The sequence below is a fragment of the Scomber japonicus genome, chromosome 6, assembly GCF_027409825.1.
Source record: "Scomber japonicus isolate fScoJap1 chromosome 6, fScoJap1.pri, whole genome shotgun sequence".
In the NCBI taxonomy this organism is placed as follows: domain Eukaryota; kingdom Metazoa; phylum Chordata; class Actinopteri; order Scombriformes; family Scombridae; genus Scomber; species Scomber japonicus.
In genome coordinates, this window is record NC_070583.1 from 10,460,159 (window position 1) to 10,477,671 (window position 17,513).

A 17,513-nucleotide genomic window follows, 5' to 3' on the forward strand; every position below is an offset into this window, starting at 1 on the left:
CTTGTGTCTTAATTGCTTGACAAAGGATGTGTGGTCAGTGCCATTGTATGACTAGACTATAGATTTAGTATAGTCAGAGACTTTGAGAAGCCCTCCATTGCGTTGTGCCCACAGCAAGGTGAGCATGATTGGTAAAAGTTAGCTCTGTGTGTGTGTGGCGTGTCCTGACCTGTCCTGTCTGTGGAGAAGCAGACCTTTTTTTTTTTTAACTGTTCTTTTTCCTGTCTTATCCTCTTCTGCCCTTTTTTCCTTTTTGAGTGTTTTTCTTTTTTTTTAAGGCTAGAGAAGGATGAGCAGGAGGAAGGGGGCAGGCAGGATGGCAAGCGTTAGGTAACAGGCCTAATGTACTGTGTAACAATTTCACACACTCCCTCTCACTCACACACACACACACACACACACACCAACTCACGCACAGCTCTCTAACATGCAGCATCTCCTCTCTGCTTCTCAAAGATACACATACGCACGTTCACATTTGATTTCATTTGGGTGAATAATGTGACAAAGGCTGCGTTTCTGCTCGACTTGTCTTCGGGCCCTCTGGTTGTCTTCTGCTGCATTCTCAGTAGTGTGAATCTGCAGCCAGCTGGCCTCAAAAGGGGAATAACACAGTCAAGACTGTGTGTGTGTTTGTGTGTGTGTTAGGCTTGTGCGATATGGCCTTAAACAATAAACTGCAATAAAATAATTAATTTGTATTTATACAGCTAGCTCCTGTATTTTAGTCAGTGTAATAGATGCTAGATTCACAGATTGTTTTTTTTAGAGGCTTGAGTCCAGCTGATGAATACCAAACTTTAAAGTACCTTCAGTCCAGTACAGATCTTAATGAATAAAGTGTGTCCAGCTGGTGATTATCAAGCTAACTTCAGCCTTCTGTTTGACTGGCTGCTTGTTTGGTAACTTTTTCTACTCTCATTCCCAAACGACTGCGACCGACTGTTGGCCTCTACTCTTACAAACTCGTCAAAACCTGGAATGTTTACGGACTCTGCAATGTGCTGCTCTGATTTATTATCCAAACAACAGACAATATCACAATCGATCAATCAATCGTCACCTGAGCAGAATTAGATCCTGATGCGACTTGTTTGACTTGTCGTAGTTATTAAATAATCCAAGTTCCAAAGTTCAAAGTCAACTTTATTGTCAATCCTGCTACATGTACAGGACTGTGTGTGTGTGTGTGTGTGTGTGTGTGTGTGTGTGTGTGTGTGTGTGTGTGTGTGTGTTGGGGTAAACCAACCAATTTAGTTTTGGGAGGGGGGGACTAGTTCCTGTGTTGGCAGAGGGGTCAGAATTTGTTGGGGTCAAGTTTTCATGGCGGGGTCCAGAGGGGGGAGGTAGGGGAGAGAGTTCAACTTCTTCACAGCCTGGTGGATGAAGCTGTACTCCAGTCTTGAGGTGCGAGCCCGAAGGCTGCAGAATCTCCTCCCAGGTGACAAGAGACTGAAGAAGCTGTGTGAGGGGTGGGTGGGGTCACGTGCAATGCTGAGTGCTTTCCAGGCCAGGTGCTGGCTGTAGATGTCCAGAAGAGAGGGGATTGAGGCACCAATGGTCTTCCCCGCTGCATTCACTATGTGCTGGAGGATTCTCTTGTTGGAGGAGGTGCAGCTTCCAAACCATACAGTGATGCAACTGCTCAGAATGCTCTCAATGGTGCCATGGTAGAAGGGGGATATGATCGGTGCCGGGGCTCTGGCTTTCCTCAGTTTGCGGAGGAAATAGAGGCGTTGCTGAGCTTTCTTGGCCAGTGATGTGATGTTGTTGGTCCGGAGACGTTCTCTCTTATGTGCACACCCAGAAACCTTGTGCTGCTCACCCTCTCCACAGCAGCACCGTTGATGGACAGAGGATGGTGCTGGGTGTGTGCTCTCCGAAAGTTGACAATGATCTCCTTTGTCTTCTCCACATTTAGAGAGATTATTATCGCTGCACCACGTGGTCAGTTGGCTCACCTTCGTCCTGTAGCTTGTCTCATTGTTAGCGATGAGACCCACTACAGTCGTATCATCCGCAAACTTTATGAAGAAGTTGGAGCTGTGCTTAGGTGTGCAATCATGGGTCAGCAGGGTGAAGAGCAGGGGTCTCAGTACACATCCCTGAGGGGCCCCTGTGTTCAGGGTGATGTTGCTGGATGTGTTGTTGCCAACCCAAACTGCCTGTGGTCTACCAGTAAGAAAGTCGAGTAACCAGTTGCACAGAGAAGTGTTAAGGCCAAGACTGTCCAGTTTCTGGATTAGCTGCCGGGGGATAATTGTGTTGAAAGCTGAGCTGAAGACTATGAACAGCATTCTCATATATGAGTCCTTCCTGTCCAGGTGCATGAGGGCTGAATGGATGGCAGTAGAGACTGCATCATTGGGGGACCGGTTGGCCCGGTATGCAAACTGGAAGGGGTCCAGGAAGGGAGGGAGGAGGGATTTAATATACTGCATGACTATCCGTTCAAAGCACTTCATCATAATGGGAGTCAGTGCAACAGGACGGTAGTCACTGAAACTGGATGGAGGTGGCTTCTATGGCACAGGTATAACTGTGGTGGGTTTGAAGCATGTAGGCACAACAACCTGGCTCAGGGAGGTGTTAAAGATATCTGTGAGGACGTCTTTGAGCTCTTGTGGTGGTGTCTTCTGTGCAGGTGTGGGGTTGTCTGCTTCAAAGCATGCAAATATGTTATTGAGACCATTTAGCAGAGAGATGTTGTTATCACAGGTCTGTGGTGGGCGGTTTGTAGTCCGTAATGGTCTGAATCCCCTTCTACAGACTCCTTGTGTCTCTGCTGTCTCTGAAGTTATTGACTACCTTCCTTGTGAATTGTTTTTTGGCTTTCCTGTTGCCGTGGAACAGGTTTGCCCTGGCTGTTCTCAGTTCTGCATCTTCTCCGGCTCTGAAGGCAACATTCAGTAGCTTGTAGACCTCCCCTGTCAACCATGGTTTCTCAGTGATGGTCCCGGTTTCAGTTACATCATCCATGCGTTTGGTGATGTAAGCCGTCACTGTCTGAGTATATTCATCCATGTTGGTGTGATTGTTGTAGGTGGCTGCCTGCTTAAACACATCCCAGTCTGTGGTGGCAAAGCAGTCTTGAAGTGCTGAGGAGGCACCTTCTGGCCACACTCGTGCCTGCCTCTGAACAGGTATGGTAACTTTCACCTGTGGTTTGTATGCTGGCCTTAGCATAACAGTAATGTGGTCAGAGAGGCAGAGGTGAGGGAGGGCTATGGCTTTGTATGCTCCTCTGTGAGTTGTGTAAACCAGGTCCAGAGTGTTGTTTTCCTTTGTTGGAAAGTCAATGTGTTGGTGCATTCTTGGAAACACTGTCTTAAGGTCTGCATGATTGAAATACCCAGCCAGGATCAGAAATGCATCTGGATGGGCAGTCGGTTGCTCATTGACGGCCCATGACAGTTGTACAGTTCACTGAGTGCCCCATTCCTGTTGCTATGGTTACAGCTGGGGGGATGTAAACAGCAACTAACAAGATGGCTGTAAATTCCCTCAGCAGGTAGAAAGGCTGACACTTGATGATCATAAACTCTGTCAGGGGTGAACAATGTCTGCATGACACAGCGTTTCTTACCGTCCTCAACCCGGAGCCGGATGTGTCCATTTTATTTTCCAGGAAGCGTACGTTGGCGAGGGTGATGGTTGGAATAGCCGGCTTGTATGGGCTAGCTGCTAGCCTAGCCTGGATACCGCCGCGCTTACCCCTCTTCTGCTTCCTCTCTCGCCGTCTGCTGCGCCTCCTCTGCGGGTAGAGTGTAGCAGTTGTAGGCCATTGAAGTAACCCATGTCTCGGGAGTTCTTCTGCGTGTATAATGTTTAATTTACAAAATTCCGATCTGCCAATGTCTAGTAAATCCCTTCGGTTGTATATGCACCTTGTAGATGAACAAGATGAACAAAATAAATTTGTCAAAACCGTTGTTTTAGGACAGAGAAGGGCTGCTGCATCTAGACGCACCGCCTGCATTTAAAATATTTTTTTTTTTAAAGTATATCGAACATCGAGCTCCGACTTGTTCTCTCTGAACATTCACATTATCATACAAGCCGTTCCATTTTTGAAACGGAGTCACTGTTTGGTCAATTATGAAATAATGGGCAAAATTCTCTGTTTCCAGATTCTAAATATAAATGTTTGGGATGTGGACAACTGGCCATGTTAAAACATTTGAGGACATCACCTTGCATGGGCTTTGGAAGCGATGAACATTTTTCACTTTTTTACTCACATTTTATAGTTCCAACAACTAATCAATTAATCATGGAAAAATAAACAACTAAAAACCTTGTATTTACTTTCAGTGTGTTGCAGCTGTTCAGTCATAACCTAAATATGTCAACACTTTACAATACCATAAATCTCACGATTGGATAAATTTAGAACACATTAAGATTTATTATTGTCTGTCATGAACAAAGCAGTATGGTCCTACACACCTCCTGGCTTGCGTGCATGTGCTGTTTGTGCTTGTGAGACCGTTAAAATTCACAACTCTATGCTGTCATCATGGACAGCACAGCTTGTTGTCAGAGGCGGCCGTGTGTTGCCAAGGCTCTTAGTTGGAGAAAGGTCGCTCCATTGAAGTCTTATTGGTCTCCATAGCAATGATGGTGGTTCCAGCCCACATCTACCAATTCTCAATGGAACTGATGTTCAATTGGCCGAGCTCACTGCCGTCATTAAGATGGTGTGTATTATGTGGGGTCTTTTTTTTTTTTTTTTTTTTTGGTTCATCAAAGGTGTAAGCTGGATGCAACACAAGCTTTAATAACATGAACTGTGCAATGGGGTTGGGCAATATGGACGCAGTTCTCTACCATGGTATGTTAACATTACATCCAGATAGTATATGTTGTGATATAGCACCATTTCTGGGAAATCCATTTAACAATTGTTAATGGACAAAAAATACTAAACAGAAATGTCAGACCTGGCTAATCAAAGTATTTTGTCACATTAAAGCAAGAAGTATATCATATATTGTCTTAAAGCAGTCCTTCTTTTTGAGTAATAATACAGTGGTATCTAACCTGGGCATCAGGACCTCTTCAAAGGCTTCCAAGATAAATCTGAGTAATTACTAGAGGATTAAAAATATTTTTATGAACGTGCTGCTCCAAATAATTGTTTAGTTTTTTTAGGTTTTTTTTTTACATTTTTTGGGAAGGAAAAATCACTCTATTGTACTGAAAGAGTTAGCAGGTTGAAAGAAAAAATAAATAAAAATGTTAATAAACAAGTAATCTCATGCCATTTTTCAGGCAGAAATACTCCAATAGTTTCTTGATGCTTTTCAGTTTTCCCCTAGAATGTTTTTTTTGAGGACTGGTGGTACATACCAAAGACAGTATAGTCGATGGTCTGTATTTTATATTTGTGTTCACATTTTTGTTTGTTCGTTATATTCAAGACCTAACGTGATCAAAAGGAGAGGTTGACTTAATAAGCTGCATGTATTGCATACAACTAAGCAGTGTAACCTCTGACCTTTGCAAAACATTGGCACGTCATCAACACAGTGTGCATGATTCATCGCTGCTGCACTTTATCTTCCGAGGCCCGGAGAAAAATTTCAACATGGCATCATGATATGGACATTTTGCCAAGTGCTCTTCTTGCAGCCTGTTCCTGAGGTCTGTTTTCACCTACCGAAAGTGAATATTTGTCTTAATATTAAGGATCAGCTGCTATCAAAAGCAATCAGGAGATGTGAGTTGTAGCCTGGTATCCCGTTCATGGTGGAGAAGTCACGTTCACATTTCACACTCCCCACAGGAATGGTGAGCGCTCATGCAGGGATAGAGCTGACCAACGTCATCATACTATGATGCAAGCTCCCTCATGATGGCTAACTGAGTTGAGTCCTGCAATAAGAAAAAGCAGAAGACGATGAGCATAAATATGATACTGGATAATGAGAAACCTGGTTGTTTAAAATGTCTCTTACCTGCAGCATGCCAGTCAGAAAATGTTCTTTAAACAAAAGAATGGCAGTTTGTTTTACCTTCACAGTCAGCTCACAGATGTGCGGTGTTTTGGCTGCTGCTGCTCTATTGGCACTCCTTCCAAACTACAGGTGAAGTTGCTGCAGGTGCTCTCTGAAGGTCTTCATGTACAGTGTTGTTTCTGAAGTGTTTTTACAGATCGGGGTCAAATGGGGATGCAGCACAGTGCATTGTAACGATCCATGGCATGATGTCACAGTTGTTTTTCAACTCCATTTTGGCGTCCTATAAAAAAAAAGACAAGTGAATAGGAAAAATAAAGTTAAATTGTGCAAACACAATAAATTAAAGTGCAATAAATATATAAAGTACTTTGGTGTGGCGAAAGATGCAGTAAATTTGTCTGTCATCACTGCTGCACCATCTGTCCCAAGATCAAATATCTTATCCTGGGGAATGCGCTTCTGATCTATGATGTCATGGATGGCAGTTGTGATTGTGTTGGCCTTCCGATCAGGCAGTGGAACTAAGTCCAATAAGACAAATAAAGAGCTCCCTCTTCATAGCGGTATCTGATTCACACTGAATAGCTTAATCTTTTAATATTAGTGAATCCATGTTTGTTTTTTTTTGTTTTTTTTTGTCATATTATTATTATTATTGTCAAAATACATCTCTTTACTGAATTAATAACAGCAATGCTGTCCTCATCAAGTTCAAGCTCAACAGCATGAGAATGTAACCAAACCAAACTTAACCAAAGTTGCATGGGCATGAAAGGTGGTCTGACCCCATATGGGCATTAAGGACATCTTCCTTGGATGTCTCAGAGGGGGACATTAATGAAAACCCTCTGGGATGGTCCTCTTTTAACCGACTGCTTGTGCTGACGACATATGCCACAGAACATTCCTACATATCATGAAGATTATGGGTTAAGAAAGACAATCTATTTTTGATATTTTCATCATACTAAAAAATAAACTCAATTACAACAAAATTGTAAGCCAAATATATTTCCATTTATGTTAAAATAATGTGCGATCAACCAATTGGACCATGTGCAGTCTGGTATAACCACAGGCTATATTTGGGCTTTTTTCAACCTCGCTGGGTCCCAGCCAGATTTTCGATGTTGGTCTTTATTTGACTAGTTCAGCTTCAGTTGGATCGGTGTCAATGATGCTTGAGCCAACTTTGCTTCCCCTCTTACGTCTCCCGCTTCTGCTCCCCCCACCGGTTGGTATCTTTGGCTCCGGAGTTTTGGGGAAAAATGTGTTTTTTAGGCGGCGTCATGCTCATATTAGCTAACCTGTATCCCATATGCTCGCGCTCTCAGTCCACAGCAATTTAATGGGACTGCTTTTCAGAAGCTTACCGGTGGCTACTGGGGTGCACAGGTATGTTTTTGTTGAACGGCTGACCCAGGGAAATTAATCTTGTGCAGGTTCCACCATATGAGAGGATCACTCTCACTGTCTGCTGGCAGGCACTGTAAGTAGCTGTTAAGCTCAGCTTCAGTCATCTCTCTTTCAGATTGTCCCATCTTGTCAGTTGCTGCCCTCTTGAAAAAGCTTCCAAGAGTCTGTTTTAGTCTCTTTGCATAATTTGCTGCTGATTTTGAAGCTTGTTAAGGTGTTTCAGAGGCGGATGTGCTAATCTGCTCCTGCTTTCATGATTTGGATCTCTTCTATGGCTATCTGCTTAGCGTTGTTCAAGCATAGTTGCCAAGACTCATCAGTTCCTCAACATCTTGGTCTTCATACTTGCTGTTCAAGTACTCAGTATTGAGTTATTCATTGTCTTTGTGAGGCCGGTGTCTCCTTCACTCTTAGTATGTCACTTTTAAACAACTGAAGTACAAGCTTAAAGCATGAGACCGTAACATAATCCTCATCAGGCAGACCATCTGTGCATTCCACAAGACGAACGAGGGCCTTTCTCTCAGCCTCAATAACTTTAATGTCTTGACTTGTCAGCAGCCGAGACCTGTGTGGTGGCCTTTTCTTGTTCCAACAGCCGCTGGACGGTCTTTTGTCTTGGTCCCCATCTCGTTGGTGATTAATTAAAAGTTTGTGTTTTTATGCAAGTGGCCGGGGGTCTCGTGAGTCTCTCAAGGTTGGTCTTTCTCTTTCTTTCAATGTGTCAACATTGACTTCATAGATACCTAATTGTAGACTAGGCCATGGTATTTTTAATCTTATATAAGCCTATCTGAATGATGTACAGCTGTGATATTTGTATAACATCCTTGTGAAACTAATGATAGAATTACATAGTTCAGGTCTTCTATCTGACTCACTCATGTTTGATTGGGGGGGATCTGTTGTACCTCAAAGCAACAGGGATGCTATTTGCTACTTTAACATCTCCATGAATATTTCATAGGAAGGCATAAGGGAAAAATGCCAATAGCAATGTGAAGACGATGGTCGAAGCATGACAGTCCAGTGCAGTAGCTTTGATAACATTGTCACATGTAACCATTTGCTATGTTTTGCTCCTGTGTGGTCCTCAGGAAAGCTTCCATTTGCTGTTAATTCAGTGCACTCAGGTTTAGACGGGGCTCTGTAGTTCTGCTTGACCAGAAGTCTGTGGTAAAAGTGTTGTAGTCTGCAGTAGACAGTGAGGCTGCTACCCTACCATGTCATACATGTCTTCATTCATGGGAGTGCTGTCTTTTAAAAAATATTCCCTTTTACGGATCCTCTATGTAGGGTCCAGCCTTTTAATAAGCTGTTGGAAGCCTTCTTTCTCAATTGTTTGGATTAGCATCATATCTGTAGCCAAACAAAACGTGACAGCTTAAGTTATATCATTCCAGCATTTGCCTTTTCTGTCATACAGAGTGTAACTTGTCCAAGTTTCAGCGATGCTATGATGTATTTTGGCTGGTTGGCATTGAACTCACAGTAGTTGAGTTTTACTCGCTGGATCTTTGTTCTCTAATTTGCATCGGGTGCTTCTTCTTGAGGTGGTTTTTTGTACATCTGCTTTTTGTAACCAAACCACTTCCACTCTCCTGAGGGTGCTCCCCTTTTTTGCAAATAACCATTAACCTGTGGATCCACATTCAGCCATACTTGTTTGTTGTTGGAGTGCTTAAGTTAGACACATAATGTAATTATGTCAACAGTCAGAATATTGCCATCATCACAATATGATTTTTTACCACATAAAAAATTATACCAGTATTAACGTGGATGATACACTATGGCACACCCCTGCAACACAGGTGATAAATCAGTTGAAAGTAATTGAAAGGCAGCCCCTCTCATGTCTACACTCAGACTATAATGTAGACACAAACAGACATTACCTCATTTTAAGTGGTCACAAGCCAAAAAGAGTGGGGAACCACTGATCTAGTTTATATTGCAAAATTCACTTTGTCTTATGGTGTGAACAGCTATATCACCCACCCCACTGGTTGCTGGGTGTGATCCCTGTGACCCTTAGACAAAATACCTGCTGGAGTACCAATGCAAAGGCATTTTTTGTTGCTTTCCTTTTGGAAGAGTTGTCTCCCTATAGAGAATTGTCTCCCATTGTGTGAAACAGGAACAGGTTTCTTCCTTTTTAAGTGTCAGTTGACAATGGTCAATGTGGGAATGTGGAGTGTGCAGAAGCAACCTGTTTGGGGGTTGTCCTTTTACTACGCAAGATAGAAAAGAAATGGTGGAAGAATGTATGATGTCCAGTTTTCCACACTCTTAGCATGTGCTCAGTCTTGTACTTTCAGCTTGACACACAGTTGAGTCATTTCCACACATGAACTCGTACAAGAGCACAACACACAAGTGCATCATCTCTGAAAGGCATTGTGCTGAGTCACATCGCCTGTACAGCTTCACATCTGTGTGTGTGTGTGTGTGTGCGTGTGCGTGTTATACACTCAGAATGGTAAGGCTTGTGCTGACCTGCCATGACCACATCTTCTCTGTGTGACACTGCCTCATAAGACTTATATAAGGCTATGAGACTTCACACACCCCGATACACACATGCGCAAAAGATAACATTTTAGCTTCATACCAAGCTGCTTCTAGTTTACTGTTGTAAAGACTGGGCTTTGATCCAGATGGCTATGATGCCATGTTTTTGAGGTGTGTGTGTGTGTTCATGTGCACACTGCGAGTTAAACTACCTCACATGCTGATGTGGGTTAAGCCTGAGCATTACACCCCCTGTAGGTGCTGTAATCTGTGTCACCTGTTGATGAAGGTTAACCTCACACATTATATCACCAGTGTGTGTGTGTGTGTATGTGTGTGTGTGTGTGTACGTGTGTACACAGATGATGGAAGATGCACTCACTTGCCTCTGCTAGACATTACACCACAGACCCAATTCTATGTTTAGGATTAACCTCATTATAGTCGAGTCATGGGTGTTTTCAGTGAGTGCTGGAGCGAGGGAATGTTGGAAGACTGTGAACACAATGTATGAGAATTATATTTATTTTTTATTTTAGTTTTTTTTTTAAATTAGTTTTTACTCTTGATTTTGAGACATGTTTTGCACTACACTAAGAGATGCTTGTAAAGTTTTGATATTCATATCAACTTGGAAAAGCCACTTAATGCTCTGTCATGTAAACAGTTTCTGAGAAATGAGTGGCGCGACATGCCCTTATCTGACATATGGCGGTATTGATTTAATAAGTCATTGTATTGTTTTTACATAACATCACTGTGCTGAAAATGCAGGTATTTATATATCATGTTTGGTGTTAAGCAGTGACAGAGAAATTTCACAAAATGTCCCGAGTATGTCATAACCGATGGCCAAGGCTAGAAGTGTAACGGTACATAAAATTCATCGTTCAGTTGACACACTCAGTTTTAGGGTCATGGTTCGGTACAATTTATATACAGCAAGAAAAAAAGGTACATCATGATATTCTGGTCCTTTTTTTTATTTTGAAAACTATAAACATCCAACAATTGGCCAAAAGTATCACTGAAACAGTATTGCTGTTCTGCCTCAATTAACCCCCCCCCCCAAAAAAAACAAAGCACTTTATGTTGAAAGGAGTTGCTGATTTATGGTCTAACTGTATATAAAGTAGTTGAACACTTTACAAATACAGCCATGTTTGTTGAGATGTATACAGTATTTCTGAGAAAAAAATCTCCTTGAATAAAGTTTTAGAGTATGAAAACATAATATTATAACAGGCTGCTATACATACAGTATGTAGTGCCACACTGAACATGCAAAAAGGCCCACTGATGTGTGTTTTCCATTTAGCACATCAGTTTTCAATAGGTTCTTAGAAATGTCTACTGTGTGTGTGTGTGTGTGTGTGTGTGTGTGTGTGTGTGATTTAAAGACAACATTTCAGTTGGAGGAGACATAACAGTTTAAAAAAATAAAAAATGTCCCATACTCTGGCTTCACACTAAAGTATAAAGAAACATTCTTATACCATTAATTTACTCATCCAGTATGTGCCTAATTTGATATTTTACATTACATATCTGTAGCTAAAGGAAAATGGTCAAATCTAAAGGGAACTTCACTGTTTGTATTATTTATGCAATGAATAAATCTCTAAAACTATGGCAAAAAAGTTATTTTCATGTTGTGGCTGCTGGGCTGTGGGAAAAGAATGCTACATTGAACACTGAACATTGTGTGGCTCCTAACAAGTTTTTAAAGCTGAAAGCAAACGCTTGAAAACGGGGGGGAAATATTGAATTAGGGCTGGGCGATTTATCGAGTTTTTAAAATGTATCGATACATTTTCAAACACGGTATAGAACGTGGTGTTATCGTTTATATCGATATAGTTTATTCACACGCTTTACAGCAATATTTGTATCATTTGGATACATCTTTTATGTGGATTACATTGTTAAAATACTGAGTTGAGTTGTGACAACTCTCTACCTCTGTCTCTGTGTCTGCACTCAGCTTCGCCCCGCTGAGACAGAGGAGAGGAACAGCTAACGTTAGCCTCTGCTACAGTTTGCTGTCACTTCTCGTCACGTCGCTCTCCTCTGCTCTCAGAGAGTCTGATCAATGCGGGAATACAACTACTTTTTTCCGCCTCACTGTTCTGTATAAAAGGTCCGGACACTGAATGGGGGGACAGAGTTGCTCCGTTAGTAAGCGGGTACAGGACGCTGTTGTGTTAGCTGTGGTCGATCGAGGTAGAGAGTGAATGAAGTGAGGGAGCGGTGACAGTAAGAAAGCTGGTGAATCAGACCAATAACAGGTTATTTTCTGATTGTTTCACAGCGGTTACGTTCAACAGCACAAATAAACTTCCCCACACACAACCACTCCACCCTGCAACTCAGCCTCAAACCTCTGAATCTGAAACACTGGCGTGCTGTTTAAAAACACAGCAGCAGCTTTATGCTGATTTGCTTGGTTAAGTTTTAAAAAATTAAAGTCTTAATGAGGGTTCTTCTTTATGCCTGTGATGATGATCTCAGTATTAAAGAGCTGTATGTTTCACCTCGGGTGGAGCTGAGTCCGAGACAGTGAACCAGGTGAAAACTAGAAATGACAACTACAGTAGTTCTGTTACTGTGTGCAATAAAAGTAATTTAACTTATTCAATTAAAATGTGTGGCCACTATGCTATAACGCTTTGGGGGAAGCCCTATGTACTCTATATACCGTCTATCGCCATTCAGCTAAAAAATATTGAGATATGACTTTTGGTGCATATCGCCCAGCCCCTAAATTGAATGAAGGAATAATTGGGGTTCAAGTGCAGACAGCAACACCAAATTGCCAGTAGCTTATTGGTGAGGAACTGGTACCAATTAAAAGCAGGTACCTCCACCGCTGAAATGTTTTGTTGAAGATGGGTGTTACATTTATGTGTAATGTAGTTTTGTTGCCGTCAGCCACCGGTATTCCTTGCATTTGGTGTAATGTACAGTAAGTGGTCAAGACTCCTCTGCTGGGCACCAGCTGCCCTGGCATGGTGCTGTGTTGAGGTCACTGTCTTGTGATCGAAAGGGCTATGTGACACTTCATCACATTGCAGCAGGCCCTCTCAGTAGCGTGTGAGAGTGGGCGTGCTTGAGTATGTGCGTGCATCTGTGTGTGTGTGTGAACCCAGATCTTTTGATGGAAAATTCCAGAGTCATAGAAGCTAGTGCAAAGCAGACCGAACACCCTGAGGCTGCTAAAGGTACACACTCTCAGTCACAGCACATTTACTGTACCTTGGCCGGAGCTAAAGCTGGAAAGCCAACCTTTGCACAGCGTATCAGTTATCACTACCTCTGGTCTAGCTAGGTCTACGTCTGTTACAATGACTAAGTCGTGCATACTTACTGTAAATGTTGAGCAATTTCCTTTACCTATTGTCATCCATTCTCTAACTGACCAGTGTGTAATATCTGAAATGTGTGATTTGTCAGTTCATTCTTGTCTTGTCTTCTAGTCACCAAGAAGTCTCCCTGGCACAAAATTTTACATTCGATCACTAAGCTTCTGTACTACTGTGATTTTTAGCCCAGTTCCCAAATTTTTTCAGCCCGTATGCACAGAAGGAGAAAGAAGGACTCGCTGTCAAAATTAACATATTGTGTACGTGTATATGTCTGCATATGTGAGAGTGGGTGTGTGTGTGATGCAGATGTCCTGTTGTTACCCTCCAGAAGATGTGGAGGGGAGCTATTACATCAACAAATCTGGACGGCCGCCAATGCCAAGAATAAATTCCTTGAGCTTAAAATATCACATAGACACACACATTCCAAACAGATAGATACATACATACATACAAGGCTAGAGTAATACTTTGGACTTTAAGTGCCTTAAAGATGAGCCTTTTCTGCTAAATGTGATTACAGAGAATAGAGTGCGATCTTTTTAATGGCAAAAATGGCATCATGGAGCCATCGAAAGTGTAAAAACATCCACGTCTTTGCAAATGATTTACACAGAGGGAAAACATGAACTCTACCCATACATGTTTTCCACAATCGCACAATGTCCTTGAAGGGGAAGCTACACACAATGATACACACACACACACTGATCTGGTTTAATGCCACCGTTGGATGTAGCGCCGTGCTCCCTCTCCCTCTGGAGCCCCCTCTTCGCTCTCCTTCACTTCCCTTTCCTGTCGGCAACAGGAAGTCAGCCTTGTCGGGGCTTCGGACGGCCTCATCATCTTCTTCATGTCTGTTCTCAGGAAAAAGGGGGGCTCGGGATGGCACAACAACACAATTTGACAGATGAGGTTGTGTGTGTGTGTGCAAATGAAAAGCATGTGTCCTGCATTAACACACAAACACACAGACACACACACACACTCAAACAGACTGCTCTCTCTCATCTATTTTTGGCAGAAGCCGTGTTTTTGGGCAGCCCCATTAGCTGCGCTTGATTAAGTCATTAAAGACTTCCACCCATTCCTAAGTGGCAGAGCAAAGCTCCTGTCACACATCATCACTGTCCACACTGCTAGAGCCATTGTCGAGGGCTAAGCGGTTACGCAAGAGTCGTGCTCGCAGTCAAAGGTCACAGCTCAGGGTCAGGCTACCCAAACAAGCTGGAATGCAGTAGAAAGCGCTGCGTTTGACAACACTTAGTTCGGCTATTCATCATCGTAAGACGCGCCATTATCTCCTCGTAGCATTTTTTTTCTTTTCTTTTCCTGCTAGTGTCGCAGCTGGTGGCAGATGATTGTGTTTATTTTTTCTGTTTTTTCTGTTTTTGTTAATGTTGGATTGAGTCTGTCTGGCTCACGCCCTCTCCCCTCAGCTCTTTCACTGCTTATTTTGTCAGCTCTTCGCTCTTCTGTGGTTATTGTGTCATCACAGCAATATTTGCGAGAGCACTGTGAACATGCGCTGGAATTGCCTGTAATTTAAATGTCATCTTAAAAAAAAAAAAGAAGCATGAAATGTGAATATATTGTCTGGTAAACACATTGCACGGTTTAACACAACTTTTCCCTTGTCTTTGTCTCCTCGCTCTCCTTCTGTCTTCCTCCTTCCTCCTCACCCCTCTCTCTTCTCCACTGCTTCACCCACTCTCTCTCTATCTCTCTTATCCTCTTGTCTTTCACTATCACCTCCTCTCCTTCTGTCCCTTTTTGTTTCTCTTCGTCTCTCGGTCTTCAGGTGGCTATAAAAATAGTGGATAAGACCCAGCTGGATGATGAGAACCTGAAAAAGATCTTCAGAGAGGTGCAAATCATGAAGTTGCTGAAGCACCCCCACATCATCCGCCTCTTCCAGGTACACGCTCACGCTCACCCACAGAGCTGATAACGCACTCAGATCTTACACCTGACACCCATGGGCCCAAATAGATAAAGGACAAACAGAATGTGTGTTTGTTCAGCAGGATCTGATGTTATCTGGGTTTTAAAAAAAATACTGTACCATGATGATGATGATGATGATGATAGGTATCAAATTATAAAATATACTCTTTATTTTGCTACTTAATTTAACCACAAAATGCTATCGGTAATATTTGAACAGAAATTCTCATACACATATTCTGTACATTGAACACAACACTGAACAAATGCCTGTTTTCACTCTGTTTAAAATCTTTGTTTGTATGGCAAACAGTGCTTACTCATGCTGTTGTATAACAGGTGAACCACCTATAACTGAGTGCCGGCCTGTCAGCTCCAGCTTATATTTTCATTTGTTTGTGTCTTTAGGTGATGGAGACAGAGAGGATGATCTACCTGGTTACAGAATACGCTAGCGGTGGAGAGATATTCGGTAAGGGAGTAAGCCCAATGTACCCCTCTGCTTCTGCTTTTATATTTTCTTTTTTTTTTTCCACTGGTGTCAAAATACACAAATTATGACCATAAAAACCCTAAAAGACTGAAAATGTTGCTAAAGTAATCCTCTGTTTTTGTTTCTGTCTATCATGCCTCTTCATTAATGAATGTGAATGTGTTGTACTGAAAAACCGCTTAGGTGCTTGTTTTGCTATACATGATTAATGTAGGGATATAAGAGGCCAAAGTAGAAGACTTGACTTACTGTGTATTCACATAGTAAGATTTTTGGAAAGAGCAGAAAGGGCTTCTTATTCAGTACACACTGATGTTTGGCATGTACACAGCAGAAACACTACACTTGGAATATTATAAATCTTTTTTTATAATTCTTTTTTTGGTATTTTTACCAAGTGGTAGACAGGAAACGGGGAGGGATGGGTGTGATATGCAACAAAGGTCACTTGCGGTTATGTGGCAGGCACACTGACCATTCCGCTGCCTGGGTGTACCTTAATTCTTTAAACTATGTGTGTCTGCAGACCACCTGGTTGCTCATGGGCGTATGGCAGAAAAGGACGCCAGGAAGAAGTTCAAGCAGATCGTGGCAGCTGTCCATTTCTGTCACTGCCGCAACATCGTCCACAGAGACCTGAAGGCTGAGAATCTGTTGCTGGACCACAACCTGAACATCAAAATCGCAGGTGTGTGTGTTTGCACTTAAGAATGTAGGGATGGGTAACATCATTAAGCAGTTTTGGGCTGTCTTGGTGTGAGTGGGTGCAGGCAAGTGCCAACAGGTTGCCTTCGAAGCATTTTTGCTGGGCTGATTGAATTCACTTTATCGAGGAAAGTGACGAGACTGAATACACTTCTCCTCTCTTTCTCCCGCCAGACTTTGGCTTCAGTAACCTGTTTTCTCGAGGCCAGCTGTTAAAGACATGGTGTGGCAGCCCTCCCTACGCAGCACCAGAGCTATTTGAGGGCAAAGAATATGACGGACCTAAAGTAGATATATGGGTAAGTAGACGTTTAGGAATGCATAAGTCCATGTGAGAGTGAGATGACATTTGGTTAAACTCAGAGGTGAATTTTTGGTGAGGAATCTACTGTATAACCTCTATCACAAAAACTTTTCATATTCAAAATAAATTACATTTGTAACATTTGACGACTCACACATCATTTTTTTTTTGTCTTATTATATTGTCTTGCTGTAGTCATTAGCTGATTAATTAATATACTAGTGGCCGCAAAATCAATCCAAGACAATTTAGAAGATCAGTTGTCAGTTATTTCTAATATAACACAAATAATGTACTACACCTTTTAGATAACTAAGCATTTGCTTGCCTTTTCTCCAGTTCATATCATTGAAAATAATGGTTTGAGCTTGATTGCTACTATTTTTAACATTTTTCATAGTCATAGTTATTCGTCATGGTTGTTGGAAATTGAGGTTTACCACAGTTATGACTTTTTGACTGTTTTTTTTTTTAAACAAAATAATGAATTGCAAAATTAATAATCAAAATAATAGTTGATTTCAAATATGTAAGCAATAGTAAGTGAGTCACCGCTTCCCATTTGTGGTTTTGAAGTTTGTTTCTTGTCATCTTCTCTTTGTTCAGAGCTTAGGTGTGGTGTTATACGTGTTGGTGTGTGGCGCTCTACCTTTTGACGGCAGCACTCTACAGAATTTGCGGGCACGTGTCTTAAGTGGCAAGTTCCGCATCCCCTTCTTCATGTCCACAGGTAGGTCAACATTTTTTTCCCTCAGACCAAACCCTAACCAGGGCGATGTCTTTGTCTGTGTTTCTATCTAGAGCCA

At 42.1% G+C, this 17,513-nt stretch overlaps 1 protein-coding gene across 2 annotated transcripts in view; it reads left to right on the forward strand.

Annotated features, from left to right (window-relative positions):
• Positions 1–17,513, forward strand: part of sik3 (SIK family kinase 3) — a 41,990-nt gene that overhangs the window by 5,704 nt on the left and 18,773 nt on the right. For both annotated transcript variants that reach the window (XM_053321403.1, XM_053321402.1), the window contains exons 2-6: positions 15,060–15,176; positions 15,614–15,677; positions 16,225–16,386; positions 16,578–16,702; positions 17,314–17,437. In XM_053321403.1, the coding sequence (XP_053177378.1) occupies positions 15,060–15,176; positions 15,614–15,677; positions 16,225–16,386; positions 16,578–16,702; positions 17,314–17,437 (592 nt within the window). The remainder of the gene's footprint in view (positions 1–15,059; positions 15,177–15,613; positions 15,678–16,224; positions 16,387–16,577; positions 16,703–17,313; positions 17,438–17,513) is intronic.